This window comes from Tachypleus tridentatus, chromosome 12 (assembly GCF_004210375.1).
Source record: "Tachypleus tridentatus isolate NWPU-2018 chromosome 12, ASM421037v1, whole genome shotgun sequence".
In the NCBI taxonomy this organism is placed as follows: domain Eukaryota; kingdom Metazoa; phylum Arthropoda; class Merostomata; order Xiphosura; family Limulidae; genus Tachypleus; species Tachypleus tridentatus.
The window spans coordinates 83,977,301-83,996,629 of record NC_134836.1 but is presented as its reverse complement, the minus strand read 5'-3'; the positions used below and the strand labels follow the sequence as shown (position 1 = coordinate 83,996,629).

The following is a 19,329-nucleotide window of genomic DNA, read 5'->3' as shown; positions in this document are numbered from 1 at the left end:
GAGAAAGATTAGGTGTGGCAGATTCCACCCATTGTATTTGTACATCTCTTGAAATATTTCTACTAAAAATACATACAGCTCACCAGGCAAATGTAAATAACAAAGGTATGGCAATACTACATTAAGAAATGAGTATTGTATAGTGAAGCTGTGAAAAGATTGCATTGATATGTCATCCAATACTACTCAGATATCTTCAAAAAATTTAGCAAGCTTTCAGTAAACATTAAGTCTTTTATACAGAAAAATTCAGAATTTCTAATAAAGTATTTCTGATAAAAAATTAATAATTCTATAAAGAAAGATAAGTATTGAATACAACATATCCTCATTTCTTTTATCAAAAAAATTACATGCACAATAACATAAATTAACAATAACAAAAGAGATATACAGATATTAACTTTTTCATTTTACCTCTTTTGTCAGCTGCTATTTAGTTGATCAAAACTGAGAATTTGAAAAAGCACTGTAAAATGCGCAGTACTTAAATAAGACAATATATGTAATATAGATAATAGATTACAGACAAGATTGTCAAACCTTCTAACAAAGTGTTTGTAAAACTTTTATATCTAGATATTTATCGTACCATGGCATCAAAATCTTGATACTTATAACAACTACTATCATGAAATACACACCCATAGTAATTAAAGGTTCACACAACAAAACATTATCTAATCTCTGGTTATTGTCGTTATCTTTTCAAGTGGTCACAGGAAGAACTGAGAACATTTGAAAGTTACAAAATGTGAGTCACCTTGATAATTTTGAGTTTACTAAAACAAAAATAACCCTTCTAGAAAGCTTCTTTTCCATGAATCTTCTCTTATTCTTAAAAAAAAAAATGACCGCTAACCATTCGTCTGCCACCCCTTTGTCTTTCCCACTTTTAGCTACCACTGAACAGGAAAGACTTTAGTTTGGTAGCTGAAACTGTTTTATAACAAATGGTTTTACCATTATTACTAATAAGAATAACAATAGCTTTCTAAAAAACTATTATTTTATTAAACTAAGTATTTCTATACTTAATATATATCCATTCTTAGGTCATACCAACAGCAGTCTCAGCTCTTATGCATGCAAACTTATTTTTATGAACCATTATCATCACTATGATTATGAAAACTCTCAGAAATTATCCTGCAAGCAATAATGAGATGTTTCTGTTCTAGCCACTGCTGTCACAATAATCAGGCTTTTGGAATCAGTTTTTTTCTAATCTTTTCATTACTGTGTTTGAAGTGCACCTAATGCCTGTTGCTACAGTTAAGAAAACTTGCATGTGACAGTTTCACAGTTAAGGTATTAACAAGAAACTCTTCCAGAAGTAGTCTTGACAAGCCAAATGTTTTTTATTTTCTTCCAGATTGTCAAAATATCTACCTTTTATTTACTTATTCTAACAAAAAACATGAATAGTTCTTACAAAATTCTAGATTTAACTGTAAAAAATTGTGGAAAATTTAAAGTATGTAAGGAAGTGTTACAAAAAACATTGCTACCTTCATGATCTATATTAAGAGTGTCTTCTATCACATCAATTCCTTCCCGAAATTCAGATTCTAATGTTTCTGGATTTGCTTCTGACTGAATATCATCATTCTCTCTGGCAGCACCCATCTCCCTAACTGGATCTAATTCTGGCTTACTGGCATCCCTCTTTGGTGGTGGTGGTGGAGCTTTACGTTTCTTTCCAACAGCACTAACCACTGATATACTTGATGTTGAAGGAACATTGGTCAGATTAGATTTATCACTCTGATGAGATTTTGCATCTTTATTTGACACTAAGATCTTTTGTAGTGGTGGATAAGGAGCTGAATGTACCATAGTATCACTATGCTCTAAGCCACTGCTCCCACTGCCACTAGAAGTTTCTGGAAATGTATTTTCTGGAAGTTCACTGAAGACAGAGGCTTCATGATAACCACTGGAGTCTGAACTCTGTCGAGAGTGAGATGCAAGAAGAAAACCATTGTCATCCTTCAGCTGCGAGTCTAAGCTTAGTTGATCAGAGATTTCTATCCTAGTATTTGTCTTTTGGGACGGTGGAGGTGGTGCTGGTCGTTTCTTTACACTTGGCTTTACAGTAAATGTTTTCTTTACCTGATCAGTTTGATCATTACCAGGATTTGGAGAATATCCTTGACTATTTGCACCATCACTGCTTGAACTTGCCAAACTCTACAAAACAGAGAGTGAACAAATGTTCTATATGTAGTTAATGCTATTAACATTTTGTTCGTTTATGACAAATAACAGTTATCATAAAAATAAAATCAATGAGATAATATTACCAACTTACCCCTTTACTTTTTTTTCTAGTTAATATTCCAAGAATTCCTTTTTTAGTCCTTTCATCCTCTCTTGTAGAATAAGCAATTAAATCAGTAGCAGAAGAGTAAATGTTTGTTGTAATACCTGTAAGTTTAATTTACAAAGTGGGTATTTATTAGTTAAATCAGGAGATAAAAGATTAATTATGTATATGAAACATAATAATTCATTATATTCATAAGTTAAAATACAGAATTACATAACTACATGTGCACAAAGTGACTTAATTACAAGATCTGAATAAGTAATGAAATGACTCTATAAAATTTGAAATGTATCCTTTCAAAATAAAATATACACATAATTGTTTAAATCCTTGAAAATCACACATGGTTTAGCTAGGAAAAACAAAATTTAATTTAAGAGACAAGACCTATAAAAACAGTTCCTTGTTGAACATAAATACTGGTTTAACTCTACAAAATATGAACAAATATTTATATGGAGTGCAGCTTGATAAGTATTTATGTAATAATAACTTACTTTTATTAGATAGCAGGTTTATCTCTGTACTCCCATAGTTGGCTAATGTGATATTTAAGTCAAGAACATTGTTAGGTTGGCTTGGTCGTACTAAATGATAATTGTTTATATCAAGATTTTTATCTGAACATACTATTCTTTTAACCTCTGCCAATGTCATTTTGGGGCTAACTCTCAAAACTGTTAGCTGGTTTCTTGGGAGTTTCACTTGAAGCCGAAAGGTTTGCTGCATAAAGAAAGTATCACATTTAGTAAACTTTATATCAAATACTTTGGAAATCATTATTGAAGTTTTCCCAAATACTTTTTTTAATGTTTACCTAGTTAAAATAGTACTGTCTTTTTGCTTTTCAATGCAAAAAATGTTATTTTATGTGTTGCTTTCTTCCTACTTGTTATTGTTATATTTGAAGTTTTGTGATACAAGTGCCATTAATGCCATCTGAATCATACAAATCAAATAAACGAAGTTAAAATGTAAAACATTTTATTAACTCTATGATAAACAGCATCAGTGAATGGTAAAAATTAAACAGGAATGGAATAAAATGAGTAATATTTAAAGTAAAGGTAATAGCCATTAAATTCAAGTGTTATGCCAGTATTGCTAATGATGCTGTTCAATGTAAAAAGTAAAGAATGCAAAAAACATGTTTTTGCTAAATATCAAACTAATAGCAAAAGAGTAGGATGATCAAAAGAAAGGTGAATATCACCTGGCTCATATATTGAATAATTTTTGCCAAGTAAAAGATAATTGTCAGTTATAAGCAAACCTAATATAGAGCCTCATCAAAACAACTTCTTTTCTACAAGCCTAAAATAGAAATATTTGTTAGTTTGCTGTTCTCTCAGAGCTTCAGCCAAGAGATAAGAAAATCCTTTTTGATACAGTGTTTAAAAATCAGCACATGGAAAGAGCAGATGCTTTGATTGCAGCATAAGTGGTTTATTTGGTTGCTCTGCCATATGGATAATCATAGACTGCAAAGATATTAAACCCAGTTTATTATGAATTTGAAAAAGGACAAAATGTTGATACTTATTAAATGAACCCATATAATTCTGCAGTTAACTGAAAAATCAAACCACAGCTGAGCCAAAGTCACTTGATTTGAAGCAAACCATACATACAGAAATGTGAGAGGGATAGCTTACATGATGTCTATTAAAAAGAAGTCTAGACTTCCAGTCCACTTTCTTACAAAGGTTCAAGGACAAACTATAAGTGGAAATAGTAACCAAACATGGGAGGACAGTTTGATCATGAGACATAGAAACTTTCACCAATGACAGTCTTACCTCAGTCTATAATACCTGGATACAAAAATCAAAAGTAAGAATTGGCAGATTATTCATTTGCAAAGTAGATGGTCCACTAAGGCATAAAAGGAATGACAAGTGGAATACTAAAGTACAAATCATAGGTTTGCAGCACAATGCAAAGATAGTTGTATACATTTAATATGAAATAGAGAGTCAAAGTCCATGGAATACTACCAGTAGGTCTGGAGAACTGCAAGTGACTTCACTGTATAGTCCACATCTCTCATATTGGGCAGGACTAAGAATTTATGAGGTATGAGAGAACTCTAGTCCAGTTATAAACTGATTAAGGTTTAACAAATCTGCAGCAAAGCTCATTGTTATTTACCAAGATATTAATGAGAAAGTCTAGAAATTTTTCAGTACTTTTATATACTTTAAAAGCTTTGTGTGCAATATAAGAGTAAGCTTATTGTGAATAATGAATATCAAAATACGTGTTTCTGACACCACAGAAATCACAATGTTTCCTAGATTTAGCTTCAGGTTATAATACTGTATCTATTGGCAAAGAAAGTGTATATAATTTGGTTTGGAAAAATAAAAACACTTGTAGTAGTCAACTGTGGTTCAGTTTGTTCATGCCCTTCAAAAAACCTCTGATTAATGCTGAAAATAAGTCTGAAAGTTATCAACATAATTAGAGGGAGTTGAGCAATTCATCTTGAGTTAGCAAAAAGGATGACATTACCCTAATGCCATAATTAAAAATTCTCTTCCTGTAACTTGATATGTTTTAACATTCTAATGCATCATATTTAGGAGTCTAAAAAAACATTGAAACATGTTTAGTGTATTATGATTATTTATTTGAGTCAAATAAAAATGATGTTTATTGTTTAAACAAAAATGTGATTGTTTATTTATATCTTCACACAATTGCTAAGAAGAATTTTATTTTCTATAAAGACGATAGCTAACCTTTGAGACTATCAAGATCCACCTGATAAGACAATCAATACAAAATAAAAGACCTACACATAAACATACTACTTTATTGCAGGTTGACCTTTTCTAAGCATAAACTGATATCTTTAAAACTAAAAAAAAATGCTTTTATAGCCTACATTTTCCTGTATCTAACCAATCACAAATAAATTGCAAGAATCCACAAGTATCTCTGTTCCATGTGACAGTCACAAAACTGTTCTTTATATACAAGTTAAAGTAGAAAATGGTAGATATTTTGAATAGTATGTTTTCTAAAAAATTTTTTAACAAAATGGAAGCAAGTAAATCATTATGAACATTTATGGATAAAGAAAGGTGATATATTACCCACAATATGCCAGATTTGGATTGAAGATTATTAAAAAAAATTGGAAATTGGTATCTTGTTAAATGAAAATAGTACAGAAACAGGAGCATAGTATTTAGTTCATGGACTTGTGGGTCTAGAATTTGAAGTTTTCATAGGGATACAATTTAATCTAGTGCCTAACAATCCCATCCACTATGGAGCACTATAAGAGGATGTCACACCAACACCAGTTTCATGGACAATTTACTCAAACATGAGACCCACGGTGGAGTTCAACAAAAGTTTTCAGTTGATCCTAAGTACTAGTGAGCAGACAACCAAGCAATTAAAATTTAATGTGTGTGGTACAAAAATAACGAAATTTGTACTTAAAAATCTAAAGTCAAATATTTGCATAACTCAGGTAACATAGGTGAAAGCACCTTTAAAATAAGCAAGCAAAATTTTCTAAGTATTCTGAAAGTTTCAATACAAGCACATGAGAAAATTATAAGTGATAAACTTAACACATTGGGTATGATAAAAAGGTCACATTTCAATTAATATGTAATACTAAAAGAAATGCTAATTAAGTATATTTATATATTTACACTTACAATATGGTTATACTCAATGCATTTTAGGAATAATCTAATTATTCTATTAAAATGAAAATGTAGGTGGCATTAGGTAATATTAGATATACAGTAATATATATTGTTACTACCTGATTAAAACATGAAACAGCTAGGAACACATACAGCACGAATGTTATTATTGTAATTACCCTTTCTGTGGTTCAGCTGTAAGTTCAAGGTCTTATAACACTAAAATTTCGAATTCTATACCCATGGTGGGCAGAGCGCACATAGCCCATTGTGTAGTTTTGCATTTAAAACAAACTTTATTGAAACTTTTTTCCTTGAACATATATTTTGTATTCACGAAATATAGTTTTTACATGAATGAATATTTACAATGTAATCTGTACAGAAAATGACAAAAGGACAATTAACAAAGAGAAATATTGTTTATATAAGAATTATTAACTCATAACTATGACTGACAATTTTTGATTTACCTCAAACGTTTTATTGGAAATTTTCGGTAATTTTTTCGCAGTAGACTCCATAACAGAACTCTTTGACACTATATAGATTATTTTAGTATCCAATGAGCCAATGGGAGTGTTAGGTTTATATTGGATTTCTTTTCCTCTCTCGGTAAGAACTTGGATCACGTGGCCTCCTGGACTAATTTTATTGGCTGTTGTGACTTGCACCAAAAGGTCCATCATAGGCATCCTTTAAAATTAATCAGTATGAATCTTCATTTAAAACTTTGTACAGAAAAATTAAATAACTTTGGGTAATTTGTAAACGTAGCTGACACAAGAACACAGTGGACGTCAGTAAGTGACTGCATATACATCATCCTGTAATGCACTTCACTCTCCAGATGAATATCACAGTAGCGGTATAAACGTTCATTTCAGGATTTAGCACTGCTGCCAGCATTTGTTCTCTATATATTTTGCAATTAATTCTTACAGTTTAGAATTATAACCAAAAAGAAAACACTTAAAAATGCTTTCATAAATATATAAACTTTTTTATGTGAAAATAACTGGTAATGGAATAATTAGTAAATGGTGTATTACCACAGTTTTACAATACATTTAAACATTTTAAATATACATACAGCGTTACAACATACAATAATAAAGAAATAATAAAAGTGAGAGAGAACTCATAATGTTATAGATCAAAAAGTAGCCTTACATGTTTTGAATAATATGAAAACTATCCTGACCTTGAGATGACCATAATTAAATAACTTACTGCAAAAAAAAAATACTGCAAAAATGATTAATACTTGATTTATCAACAAGAATCTGAAAAAAACAAAACTTAAAACACAAACAAAGCGTGAAAATAATATGATTATAAAGATTTTTTTTTCAAGATGAAACTTTTGCAATTCCGTACAACTAACTAGCAATAATCAAGCTACATTACCAAGGAAATTAGTGGGTAATTAAATGAGAAATGTGATAACAGATATCGACTAGTTAAGCATTTACTGACTTCCCAACTATGCAAACACGCATTTGCTTACCATTATGTATGTGTGTATTTGTGTCTGAGGTTTAACATAAAGCTAACAAAAACTTCTGATTTTAACGATAGCATGTGATGTACTGGTTATCATACACTTAGTGCTGTCGTCACTTGTCTGCAGTAGTTCTGAGCTTGAATTGTTAACGTTGACAGAAAGAATTTTACCAACACGCGTCTTTGATGGTAAAATTATCACGTGATCTGGCTACGAGGTTGATATTGTAAATGACAGTCGTTGGTACAACTTATAAAATAGTATTTAAAAAAAGTCGTACCAGTTGTTTCCTTGGTCCCACAGACACTACGATCGTCATTTTATTTTTCTCAGAAAAAATGACCAAAAAGGAATGTTGACCTAATCATAACTAAAAAAGAATACGAGACAGAGGGAGAGAAAAAGGCTATGTAACATAATGACACTTGACAAATAAAAAACAACCAAAAACTAACCACTGTATTCTACGATAGCAATTTCTATTACAAAAAGTAATATCTATATAACTTTATCCATCCATTCAATTATACACCTACTGATATATTGAATATGAAATTTTAATATACTATTCACAGGTTATTGCCTTTACAAAACTTTCTCAATTAGATTCATTACTAAGTACACGAACTTCGTCCAGTTTATTTGTTTTGATTATTTAGAAAGATAATATACACAAACAAAACTGTAATTAGCTACTTGGATTATTCAGAATTTCATTAACTACTCTAATTCAGTTGCACCGAGTATTATGAAGAGCCTTTTCAATATGAGGTGTAGAAAGCAAGACGTCTATTATGTGACAATAACGAAGAAACAAACAAGAAATAGGGTCAAGTAGCTAACAACTGGTCAAGGGATCAGTTTCTACTTCTCAGTACTGAAGCATCTGATCCTTTATTTTCCTTTGATTCATAAGCACTGTAAAGATGTGACATAAATTACCTTTTTATAAAACAATAACAAAATAATGCGTTTAATCGACTCTACTGTAAAGATATTTTTTCTTATTTTATCACATACGGACTTTTCACAAAGCGTCAGGCGTATTTTTACATAAGTAAATCATTCATATTTTGTTATATTTAAAATGTTGACAACCACTGGCTATAGATTTCTCTAGACCAATTGCGACGTGAGAGTCTTATCGATCGTTCTTGAACACAATCATAAATATAATAATTAAATATATATATATAAAACGGCTCGTTTGGGTTGAGAAAATATTTTACGTAGAGGAGCAAACAACGTTTCGACCTTCTTCGGTCATCGTCAGGCTCACAAAGAAAGAAAGAGGTAACTGACCGGAAGCTGACCACATGTTTGAAAAGGGTTGTGTAACTGAATGTCGGAATGTAGAGGGCGGTGATAGATGTTTGAATACATAATTTTCTATTATTTATTATATTATTTTTAATATAGGTATAAAGGTGTTCATTTGTATTGGTTTATTTTGGGTTTCAGTTGTTGTATAAGTAAGGCTTTTTTAATTTTGCGTTTGTTTAAATTTGTTTCTTTATTTAGTATTTGAGTGTTTTCTATGGTCATGTTGTGTTTATTTGACATTCAGTGTTCGAAAACGTGTGAAGGTAACGTTTTGTGTTCTTTGAATCTGGTTTCCAGTTTTCTACTTGTTTCTACAATATAGAAGTCGTGGCAGTTATCACGTTGTATTTTATAAATAATATTGGTGTGGTGTTTGTCAGTGTAATTTTTACATAATATAGACCTTAGTTTTGTGCCTGGTTTTTGAATAAATTTGGTAGTAACTGGAATGTCATATTTTGCCACTAGTTTTTGCCAAATGTTGGTTATTTTTCTGCTGATGTCGGGAATATATGGTATGCAGCAGTATATGGTTTCGTGATTTTTTGATTCGTGAGATACATTTACTTTTGTTGGTTGATTTTGCTTTTTGTCTAGGTGTGTACGTATAATGTTTTCTACGGTTCGTGGAGGAAACGTGTTGATGTTGATGAAGTATTGTTTTATTTTGTCTAATTCATCTGGTGAGCATAGTTTTATGGCTGTGTTTATTTGGTTTCTTAGTATGTTGAGTTTTTGTTTTGTTTCATGTGCTGAGTTCCAAGGAATGTATAGTCCAGTATGGGTGATTTTTCGGTGGATTTCTGTTTTAAATTGTGTGTCGGTTCTTGTAATTTTGAGGTAAAGAAATGATATTTGATTACTTTCTCTCTGTTCACATGTGAAGTTATTGTTGGGATGTATAGAGTTAATGTGATTGAAAATATTAAGTACGTGTTCTGTAGATGTAAATCCCGCAACCGTGTCATCTACATATCTGTACCAGTATAATGGTGGATGTAATGTTGTGTTAATTGCTTGTGTTTCAACTTGTGTCATAAAAATATTGGCTAGAACTAGTGATACTGGGTTGCCCATGCTTAGGCCATTTGTGTCTATATACTAATAATTAAATATGTTCATTGTGGTAAATGAAGTAATAATTTGATCTAAATAAGAATTTTTTCCCCATTTGTACAAAAAATCGTTACGCGATAGAAAAACGATACTATGTTCGCCTTTTATTTCGAAATATACGTAACTGAATTATGTAAAATTTGTTATTTAACATCAGATCAACTTTTATCAAGTTTAAGCTTGCAGGCATGTGTTACTTATTATCTCTTGGGAAAGGTATAGTGAAACGTGATATTATGTATTTTACTATAGATACGTTTTAGGAAAAGAATACAAAATAATCATATGTAAAACATCCTATACTTGTCTGTGTGTTTTTAATTGTTTACTTAAATTCTTACTTTCTCTCTACGTTCATCCGGGCTTTATTCTCATCAGGAAGGATGACATCAAGATCCATACGACCTTCTAGCAATTCGTTGATGGCACAGTCATCGTCCATAGTTAACACCGGAACGTTACCATGCGGTAATGGGTTTGATATTGAAGCCCTGTTCGAAACCACCGACGTCGATTTCCTCATTCTCGCACTATAAAAGTATAATCATAAAAAAAGTAACTAATCACCGCTTGTAGAACAACATTTTATGATATAACTACACTGAATGCTTTGAGTTTTGTTAAAGCGATGCTGGTTGTAGCGTGATAGCTGTGTTAAAAGGAAATTACTCGAGTCTGGTTAAATTTTACATTACGTAACAACTATATATTAGATTCCACCTTGATCATCAAACATCCTGATTTCTTTGGTTATTTCCTTTCTATTACAGTGACGCGTTAAATGTCCTCTTTTTTAGCCGTATGTCACTGTTTAACTTGGATTACAACATGTTTGACTTTTGACTTTGATGCAAAATATGGTAGCACATATATCTTTCATTCAACTAAAAGTCACAAATTATCCTAAGCAAAAACAACAATATAAAATTACAATATGACGTATCTGCAAATTATTAAGACAAAAACAGTAAAATTACACTTAACGTTCTACTGTGGTTGTTTTTCCCTTCACATCTGATGGTTTAATACGATAGTGTGTTTGTATAAAAAAAGTTATAACCAAATTCTCTGACAGTTATTCAAGTCACGAGCAGCTACTTCCATTAACAGAAGTCTAAGTCGTTTACGTTTGGCTTTTAAAACTACTGGGCTAAACGACAACTATTTGAGAAGCCTTCTAATGTTACAGGGAAGCCTGACATAGCTAAAGAACTGCTGTAACTGAAGCTTTTAACACTAAGACAATGATATACGTGTACAGTATAAATCACATATAATAGGTCGTCACTGGATCAATTCAACAGAGTTAACACAATACATTCTTAAATAATTAGCTTACCAAACAATCTACACAATCATCATAGTAATACCAAATTTACAAGTGTATAATCTCTACAGAGATTTAGAGCAGTACAATTCTACCTGATAGTTTTACCCCCGAAATGTTCTTTGTTCGCTTTACAAATTGTATGTAAGATGAATGCCTCTACAGAACATGCAGATACAACGATCAGCTAACGACTGTAGTCGTGAGGAATTGTCTTAACAGTTAATTCAGATTGTCTGACAATTCTTCAAGTTCAAGTTTTAGACATTAAAGTTTCTATCAAAAACAAAAAAAAATAGACTGACCTATCAATCAACCTAAGACAGGTCAACGACATTCCAGGTCAAGGACTGGAAATAATTGAAATTAATGATTTGAGGGCATCCGTTTTGGGCACGAAAGGGATACAACAACATGGGATTTCGTGATATTTATTTTAAAATAACGAGCTACTATGTTTTTCCCTACAACACATTAACAATTGTAATTTTTGCCTTTCCAAAGGGTTATATATAACTTTCTATAATAAAAAGTAGTCAGAAAAAAAGCGAAATAGACTTTATTATCCTATTTTTAAAAGATCATGAAAGAAATTCGATTATATTCATCATAGTAAAACTCTTGTACTTGCCACAACACAATAGCTATTACGTGTTATTGTTGTTATATATATGTTACAAAGTAGTAAGAACTCATCAATTTACCAGCAGTTTCAACTTAGTTTTAAATCCGACATTTTTGGTACACAGACGTAAAACTATGGTCCATCGGTGAATCAGTAGTATGTTCAATGACTTTCAAATCCAGGGTTCAATTCCCTGCGGGGAGGCACAACTCAGATACAACATTGTGTGGTTTTGAGCTAAAACGAATCATACTCACACATACAAAACTGGAAGGATCTGTTAACAAATCTGGCTATATTTTTAACGTATTTCCAGTCTGAATGTTGTTGTTTGTTGCTTAGTGTATAATCACATAATAAATCGTAGATGTTGAGAGAAAACTAGTTATTTATTCTCAGAGTTAGTTGAAATTGAGAAAAACTAGATTAAAATCAAACAAAAAACAGGCTTGTTAAAATAATTAGCAAATCCGTCAAAATAGCAGTTAGCAAGGTAGAAATAGTCGTTGTGTGTGTGTGTGTGTGTGTGTGTACGCGCTTTATGTTAAATCCTTTTCCTTGCTTTCGTTAACATATGTTTGCTTGTGTTTTTTCCCTTTTCTTTTTTTACGTTTATGCGCAAAACTACACAAGGGGCATCTGCACTAGCTGTTCTTAATTTTTAAGCAATAAACTAGGAGAAAGTAGCTAGTTGGCATGGCTAGATAGAAGGATTTGATCATCACTTTTGTAATGCACCTACAGTCCCAAAGGTTGGAGCACAATGTTTTTTGTTTTTTTTCCTTTTGTAGGTAGTAACCATAGATCCACGGTTCGAATCATAGAACCTCATATCCACAGTCCCGTACAATAGCATCTGAACCGCGCTAGGTCCATTAAAATGTGTGTGTGTTTTCCTTATAATAAAGCCATATTGGGATATCTGCCGAGTCAACCGAGGGAAATCGAACCTCTGATTTTAGCATTGCAAATCCATAGACTTACCGCTGTACCAACAGGGGACGACCCATTAAAATTGAATTAAAAACAATTTGAAATATTAAGATGTAAAAGATAAGCTAGAAAAGTTAAAGAAATTAGACTCTTTTTCGATTGTATATACACATAAATCTACGTTACAGTTTAAGAACGGATAAATAACGTTGATAAATACTAACAGCTATTTATATCGCATATACATATAACTCATTTAAATTACACTTTGGATCCAGTGAGAAACTTACAAAATTTGAGTACTACCAACCTCCAAGTTTAGTCTTCAAAGATAATTTAACAAAAATCCAATGACAGTGTACGAAGTTATCCCAATATTAAATTTATATATTAAATTATAAAACTCGCGGGGAATAACAGTTTGTCATTTCGTAAATACACATTTGATGTCATTAAAATATTACATCAAATCATTCCGTTGGTTTCAGGAATGTAAGACTGGCGTAACGTTTACCTCCAATAAAATCTCGAATTGAACCTGAGGACTATTATACAACTGGTTACTATGTTACCAGCATAAAGACTTGGTTGTTTTGTTACAAAATAGTTGTATTACATCATCGTAAACTCAGATAAGCCAGAGATATCTTGCATTCCTGATATGCGGCTACATAAAGTATACACTTTGAAGAAACTTAATGCAAAACAAACAACCAAACAATAACGAAAACTATAAATGGTATTTTTCATATGAAATTGCAGTTAAATGTCATTGCAGTGTCATGTGTTAATCATTATCAAATCTCGATCTCAGTACGTCTTCCACGTGCGTCTTTATCACACTAGTAACGATCAGTAACATCATCTAATCTTATTTTTTATCTCAACGTTACTGCTACAAAGTAATTTTTTGTGACAGTCATAAACTTACTACTTGTTATAGCTTTTGGCCAATGAATTTCACTGTTTTTCAGTCGGGTTTTCGATAACTGGTTAGAGGAAGATTTTTATCATAAAGGTATCTTTTTGAATTGTAAGAACTTAAAATATTAAATTGTAAAAATAAGTCTAAAATTTTAAATATGTCAGATATTTATGCTTATTATTTTAGAAACTGGTATTCTTTAAGCAAAATGTTGGGAGAAGAGAAACGGTTTAGAATTTTAGAAAGTTTTTAGTGAGGTTTCCTTATTCAGCGAATACCATATACGCTTTTAACATTAAGTTTGATATTTTAAAGTCACTTCAAATAGCTGTTAGACTTGTCTAAAAAGTATGACTTGTTTTTTTAAAGAAGACCTTACATTCTGGTGACTAAATGGGCTCGTGATAGGCCATTCGAAAATAGTTTTACGGCACTCCTACTGTGAAATGTTCAATGCTAATACAGGAATAACAATAAACATTGGTTATTCACCCTTAATTTATGTAAAAGTTTCCAAACGCATTATTAATTATTCTTAACCGTTCTTCTTTTAGATAAACTAAATATTACATGAAATTCATTGTTACACTACTTTAGAATGTTGAATCACAATTATCAAACACATTGGTATCAATCGAGTATGTTTAATGTTTAAATAGTGTTGACCGCCTCCTTTAATGTAATCATTCAATGATTGATTATCTCCCATACGAGAGCTACCCTTTCTCATAATAATCAACACACACACACACATAAACTATCTATATTATTGTACTTTTGGGGTTTTAACACATTACTTCCAGACCATACAAGTTTCACGCCAGGTTACGGAGTTTAATAAATTACACACATTCGTTAGGCTAGGTATATAAAATACAGAGGAAAGAGTTCTAATGTGGTTTTTGATTCACCTTACACTCTCCTATGGACATGTAGTTTCCACTATTCAGGGCTCACCAGCACAACTTTGAGCAGCGAACCAAACAAATATCATCAGATCTTTTATAATGATGATGTGTAACATTTATGGAATTTTTTAGTTGAGTTAATTTAGGCATGTGAATAATATCGTGTCTCTATGTCAAATTTATCATTCTGTATTATACAGAAAATTAACTGTTTCATGATAAAGATATTACAGATTTTTGGTTTTACCAAAGGTAAAAACTTAAAACATAATATGTGACTTACAGACCGAATATATTCTTTTTTTACGTTGCACCCTCTATTGTGGACTACTTTTGCTGATGAGCCTTGAATAGGCGAAACTGCAGACCACAGTAAAAACTATGATGAATTATCAATTACTGACCAGGTATGCTGTTCAGCAGTGCCATCGTCATAAGAGCTTTAAACCAGTCTTGCATCAAATAGCTGAAATTACGTAGCGTAATGAGGGGCATTGTTGCATGAACCTCAAACTATCCTATATGCGATCCGGCACAGGATTTCTGACATTTACAGTATCTCAATACTACAAAACTTGGCAATGGATTTATAATAGGCAAAATGAAGCCTAATAGTAATGAAGATGGTTGACAAGACACAAAGCATTTTTTACTAGCAATAGCTCGAACTTTTCAGAATACACTTATTCAATTTCAATATTTCGCTGAAGAGGGAATACGCTTATTCTGAAACGTTAGAGGATTTTGTAAATAAAAGTTGTTGTTTTTTCCTTAACAACCGCTTTCATTTTTCTTGAACGCCAGTTATCCAAAAGTCGTTCAATCAATTAAAAAAAAAAAAATTTCATGACCGCCTAAAATAAATAAAAATAAAGGTTGAAGTTGGATTCTGAGCAAAGCTTTTTTTATCTACTCTTCTTAACCTTCGACAGAATATTCACAAAAATTAATTGGGAACTGACAATCTAGGCTAACGTACACAAATTTTAGATGACTTTTCTATGTTTGCTGACTTGTATGTGTAATTAATAACATTAGGTTTGAATTGGAAATATTAGAGGTACTATCAAAACAAAAACAAAAACTTTGTTATTAATCATATAACGTGAAACAAGTTTGATTTCAACTGTAACTGCCAGATATTTCCTGCTCGCTGTTTAACACTGATTATTTTAGTGTAATGTTCAAATTAGAAGAAAAAAGTTTTTTTAAAACAATCAGCATTAAAATCCTAGGCAATGATTAGTTGTAAATGAAAAATTAGTAATTGTTACACTCAAAAGTGATATAAACAAATGTATGGGATTCACTAAAGACCAAACTTGAAGGAATCTTCAGTAAAAAAGACTATTGATTCTGATTTATAACACATTAAAAACTTAGAAAGATTATTCACTTTCTGACAAACAAACAGTTAATGAGTTGCATTTTACTAAAATCATCATCCTAAGCAAATAAATTATGTTAATCAGGAACAAGAGGGAATCCTCAGTAGCCGTGGCATTGAAATTCTTTTAGGCAGTATTAGATTAAATTAATCTACGAGACCTTAGTCGTGGTCAAATGCATCAATGAAAAGTGTTTGGCCTCCCTTTTCCAAAACTGTAATTAGATCCGAAAACTATCAAGAGGTGACGGGAACTATAAGCCATTATGCCATGGCTGAAAGAGAGCTTTGATAACATCAATTTCTCAAGATTTTCCTGCGGTTTAAAAACGTTTACTTATTGAAATTCATGGGTACCTGTAGAGGGAGCATACCTACTTTATTAGTCATGCATACGTCATTAATATCATGATCTTGTAATAGTTTTTATTGTTGGGTATGTTTTGTTTTTGTTTTGGCTCACCCGGTAAAGAGAATAGTTGCAAAATTCGATTCGCATAGTGATAACGAAAATATTTATTTCTCCGACTACAAGTTCTACATCTTAGCTTATCCAATGTTTAATGACAATCCTTGGTTCAGAGTATGTGCTAATACAGCAATTTTATTTAGTTGCTAATTTCGCTAGCTGCAGCACTTTTATACCTTTATTTCTTCAACGAAACATAAACTTATGGCTTACATAATCAAGGTAAGTATTTTAAAAATAACAACCAAAGTATTTTCTCACATGACGGATTATTTTATGCTTCCGAAAGGATTACTTTTATGCACAGAAAGAGAGTCAATCCTGTTATTCGTTTTAAGTAGTTCAATATTATTTAAGATTATGTCTGAATATAAGGGATCTCTTACCTGGCTGTTTAGCTTATGTACGTACAATACTTAAATATAAACACCCCAGTGGTATAGCGATATACCTGTGGATTTTAAACACTAAAAACCGGATTTCGATACCGGTGGTAAGCAAAGCACAGATAGTCCATCGTGTAGCTTTGTGCTTAATTACTGTAACGGATTTACCATTATACGTTTATTTTAATACCAACGCTTGTTTCAGTATAGTTTTCTTTTTTTGCTTGTGTCGTATATTCTTAGCTGTGTATTGCACAAGTTCCGCCTGTTCTAGTAATTTGTAAAATACTCTTGAAAGTAAGAATCAACAATATTTGTTTTACGAAAACGTTTTCGAACACTGTTGAAACTGAGAACCTCGCGCAACTCCTAAAGAAGCATATAGTGAGAGACAGTAATAGAAGAGTATCATTATTATTGGACAGCTACACCCACTGTGCTACAGGCCTAGGAAAATATAATTGTGATTAACACCTATTAATAGGAAAACTACACAATTTGACCAGGAACGTTTATATATTTCGAACATTACAAATCGTTCAAACTTCAGTCAATTACTTTGGACGTCATTATTACTATGAGAACATTAAATATCTTCATCAGGAAAAGTCAGTTTGTAAGGATGTGAGGCCAGACAGGAACAGAACTAACTAGCATTACTGTAAGTATACCTGCGTACTGACATTAAAGAAACTTGCGCCTTGTGGACCCGACTGTCGTATATAAATCATCATTTGTAATAACTATTAGTAATAACCATCATAATAAATTTCTTTTTTTTTGTTTGTGTTAAAAACTAAAATTGATTATTTAGGATTAATCACAAAGCTAAACAACAGGCTATCTGTGCCTTGCTCACTACGGGTATCGAAACCACTGGGGGAGAGGGCAGAAAATTATGTGTATCAATCTTGTTGACAAATATAACAAATTTGATACACACTAACATTTAATAAATTTTAAATTTATAGTTATTTGAAATAGTAACATGTAACGTACGTAATACAAGTCGTAGACTGATCCGAAATAAAGTAAAATACATAACAATTACAAATAAACTTAAATTGTACTACACGTCAAGTCACGCACACACATGCCTTTCAAGAATTAGTGTGAGAATTTCGTTGAAATATCACCGCAGGATATTGATGACCACATATAAGAGTTTACGTCTTCTACTACATATTTTATAAACTAAGAAATCTATTGCTGAAAAAGTGTTTGTAAGCTTCATTAACTGACGTAAATGATTTTAGATAAACTGCTGGCCAAAATCTTAAGGCCAATGAACATAAAGAAAAAAATATGCATTTTGCGTTGTTAGACTCAACCACTTATTTGATTGGGGATCGAGAGATGGCAATAAGAAAAGGGAAAATAAACTTTTTAGCATTTAATAGGGAAAATGTGAACACTATGAAATTAGCCTAAATACTAGCTGGTAAAAAGTTTAAGATCATACCAAAAAAAAGGCCTAAACAGGGTAGGAAATGCCCAACAAGAGGTCTCAGTAGTGAATTACACGGCCGTCATTGCGAATAACTCCAAACATTCGCTTTGGCATGCTCGATATAAGCGTTTGCAGAAGACGGGCTGGAATGTTATTCCAAGTGGTGAAGATAGTTTCACGAAGATCATGCACTATTTGGAATTAACGTTCACTTCTATAGACTTCCTTTGACATCCAGCGCTAAACATTTTCAATGGGGTTCAGTTCGGGCGAACACGCTGGATGATCCAAAAGAATCACGTTATTCGCTATGAAAAAGTCCTTTATCCTACGGGCATTGTGGATTGCAGCGTTGTCCTGCTGAAAGGTCCAGTCATTTCCACACAAGCGAGGGCCGTCAGACAATAAGGATGCTCTCTCCAACATACCAATGTAACCAGTCGCTGTTTGACGCCCCTGTACAACCTGAAGTTCCATTGTTCCATGGAAGGAGAAAGCACCCCAGATCATGACGGAACCCCTCCACTGAGTCGTGTAGAAAATGTCTCCGGTGAGATATCTTTATCGTGCCAGTAACGTTGAAAGCCATCTGGAAAATCCAGGTTAAAGTTCTTCTTATCAGAGAACAAAACCTTCTTCCACTTTTCTATGTCCCATGTTTGGTGCTTCTCAGCAAAGATTAAACGAGTTGTTTCGTGGTGTGGAAGTAGACGTGGCCTTTGAAAACGTTTACGATTTTTTAAAGCCTTTCTTGTTGTTCTTGAGCTGCATTCTGCGTCCGTAAGGACCTTAATCTGGTTTGACGATTGGCTGGTGTTTTGCCAGACGACCCGTCGAATCCTCCTACTCAATGCCGGCGAAATTTTCTTGGGCCGACCACTTGAAATTCTTGTTCCGTATCCCTCAGGGTCTTTTAAGAAATTTGCAACAGCAGTTTTACTACACCCAATCTCACCAGCGATGGCACGTT

At 32.3% G+C, this 19,329-nt stretch overlaps 1 protein-coding gene across 11 annotated transcripts in view; it reads right to left on the bottom strand.

Annotated features, from left to right (window-relative positions):
• LOC143233843 (uncharacterized) overlaps nt 1–19,329 on the bottom strand; it is a 109,169-nt gene that overhangs the window by 14,973 nt on the left and 74,867 nt on the right. For 10 of the 11 annotated variants that reach the window (XR_013018348.1, XM_076470612.1, XM_076470611.1 and 7 more), the window contains 5 exons: nt 10,291–10,479; nt 6,477–6,699; nt 2,830–3,055; nt 2,315–2,430; nt 1,512–2,193 (listed from right to left, as the gene is read on the bottom strand). Coding sequence is in view for 10 of the 11 variants with exons in the window: in XM_076470612.1 (XP_076326727.1) it covers nt 1,512–2,193; nt 2,315–2,430; nt 2,830–3,055; nt 6,477–6,699; nt 10,291–10,479 (1,436 nt within the window). In the remaining variant the exon portion in view is untranslated. Of the gene's footprint in view, nt 1–1,511; nt 2,194–2,314; nt 2,431–2,829; nt 3,056–6,476; nt 6,700–10,290; nt 10,480–18,371; nt 19,081–19,329 lie in introns of those variants that run through there. The other variant, XM_076470614.1, reaches the window with a different exon arrangement.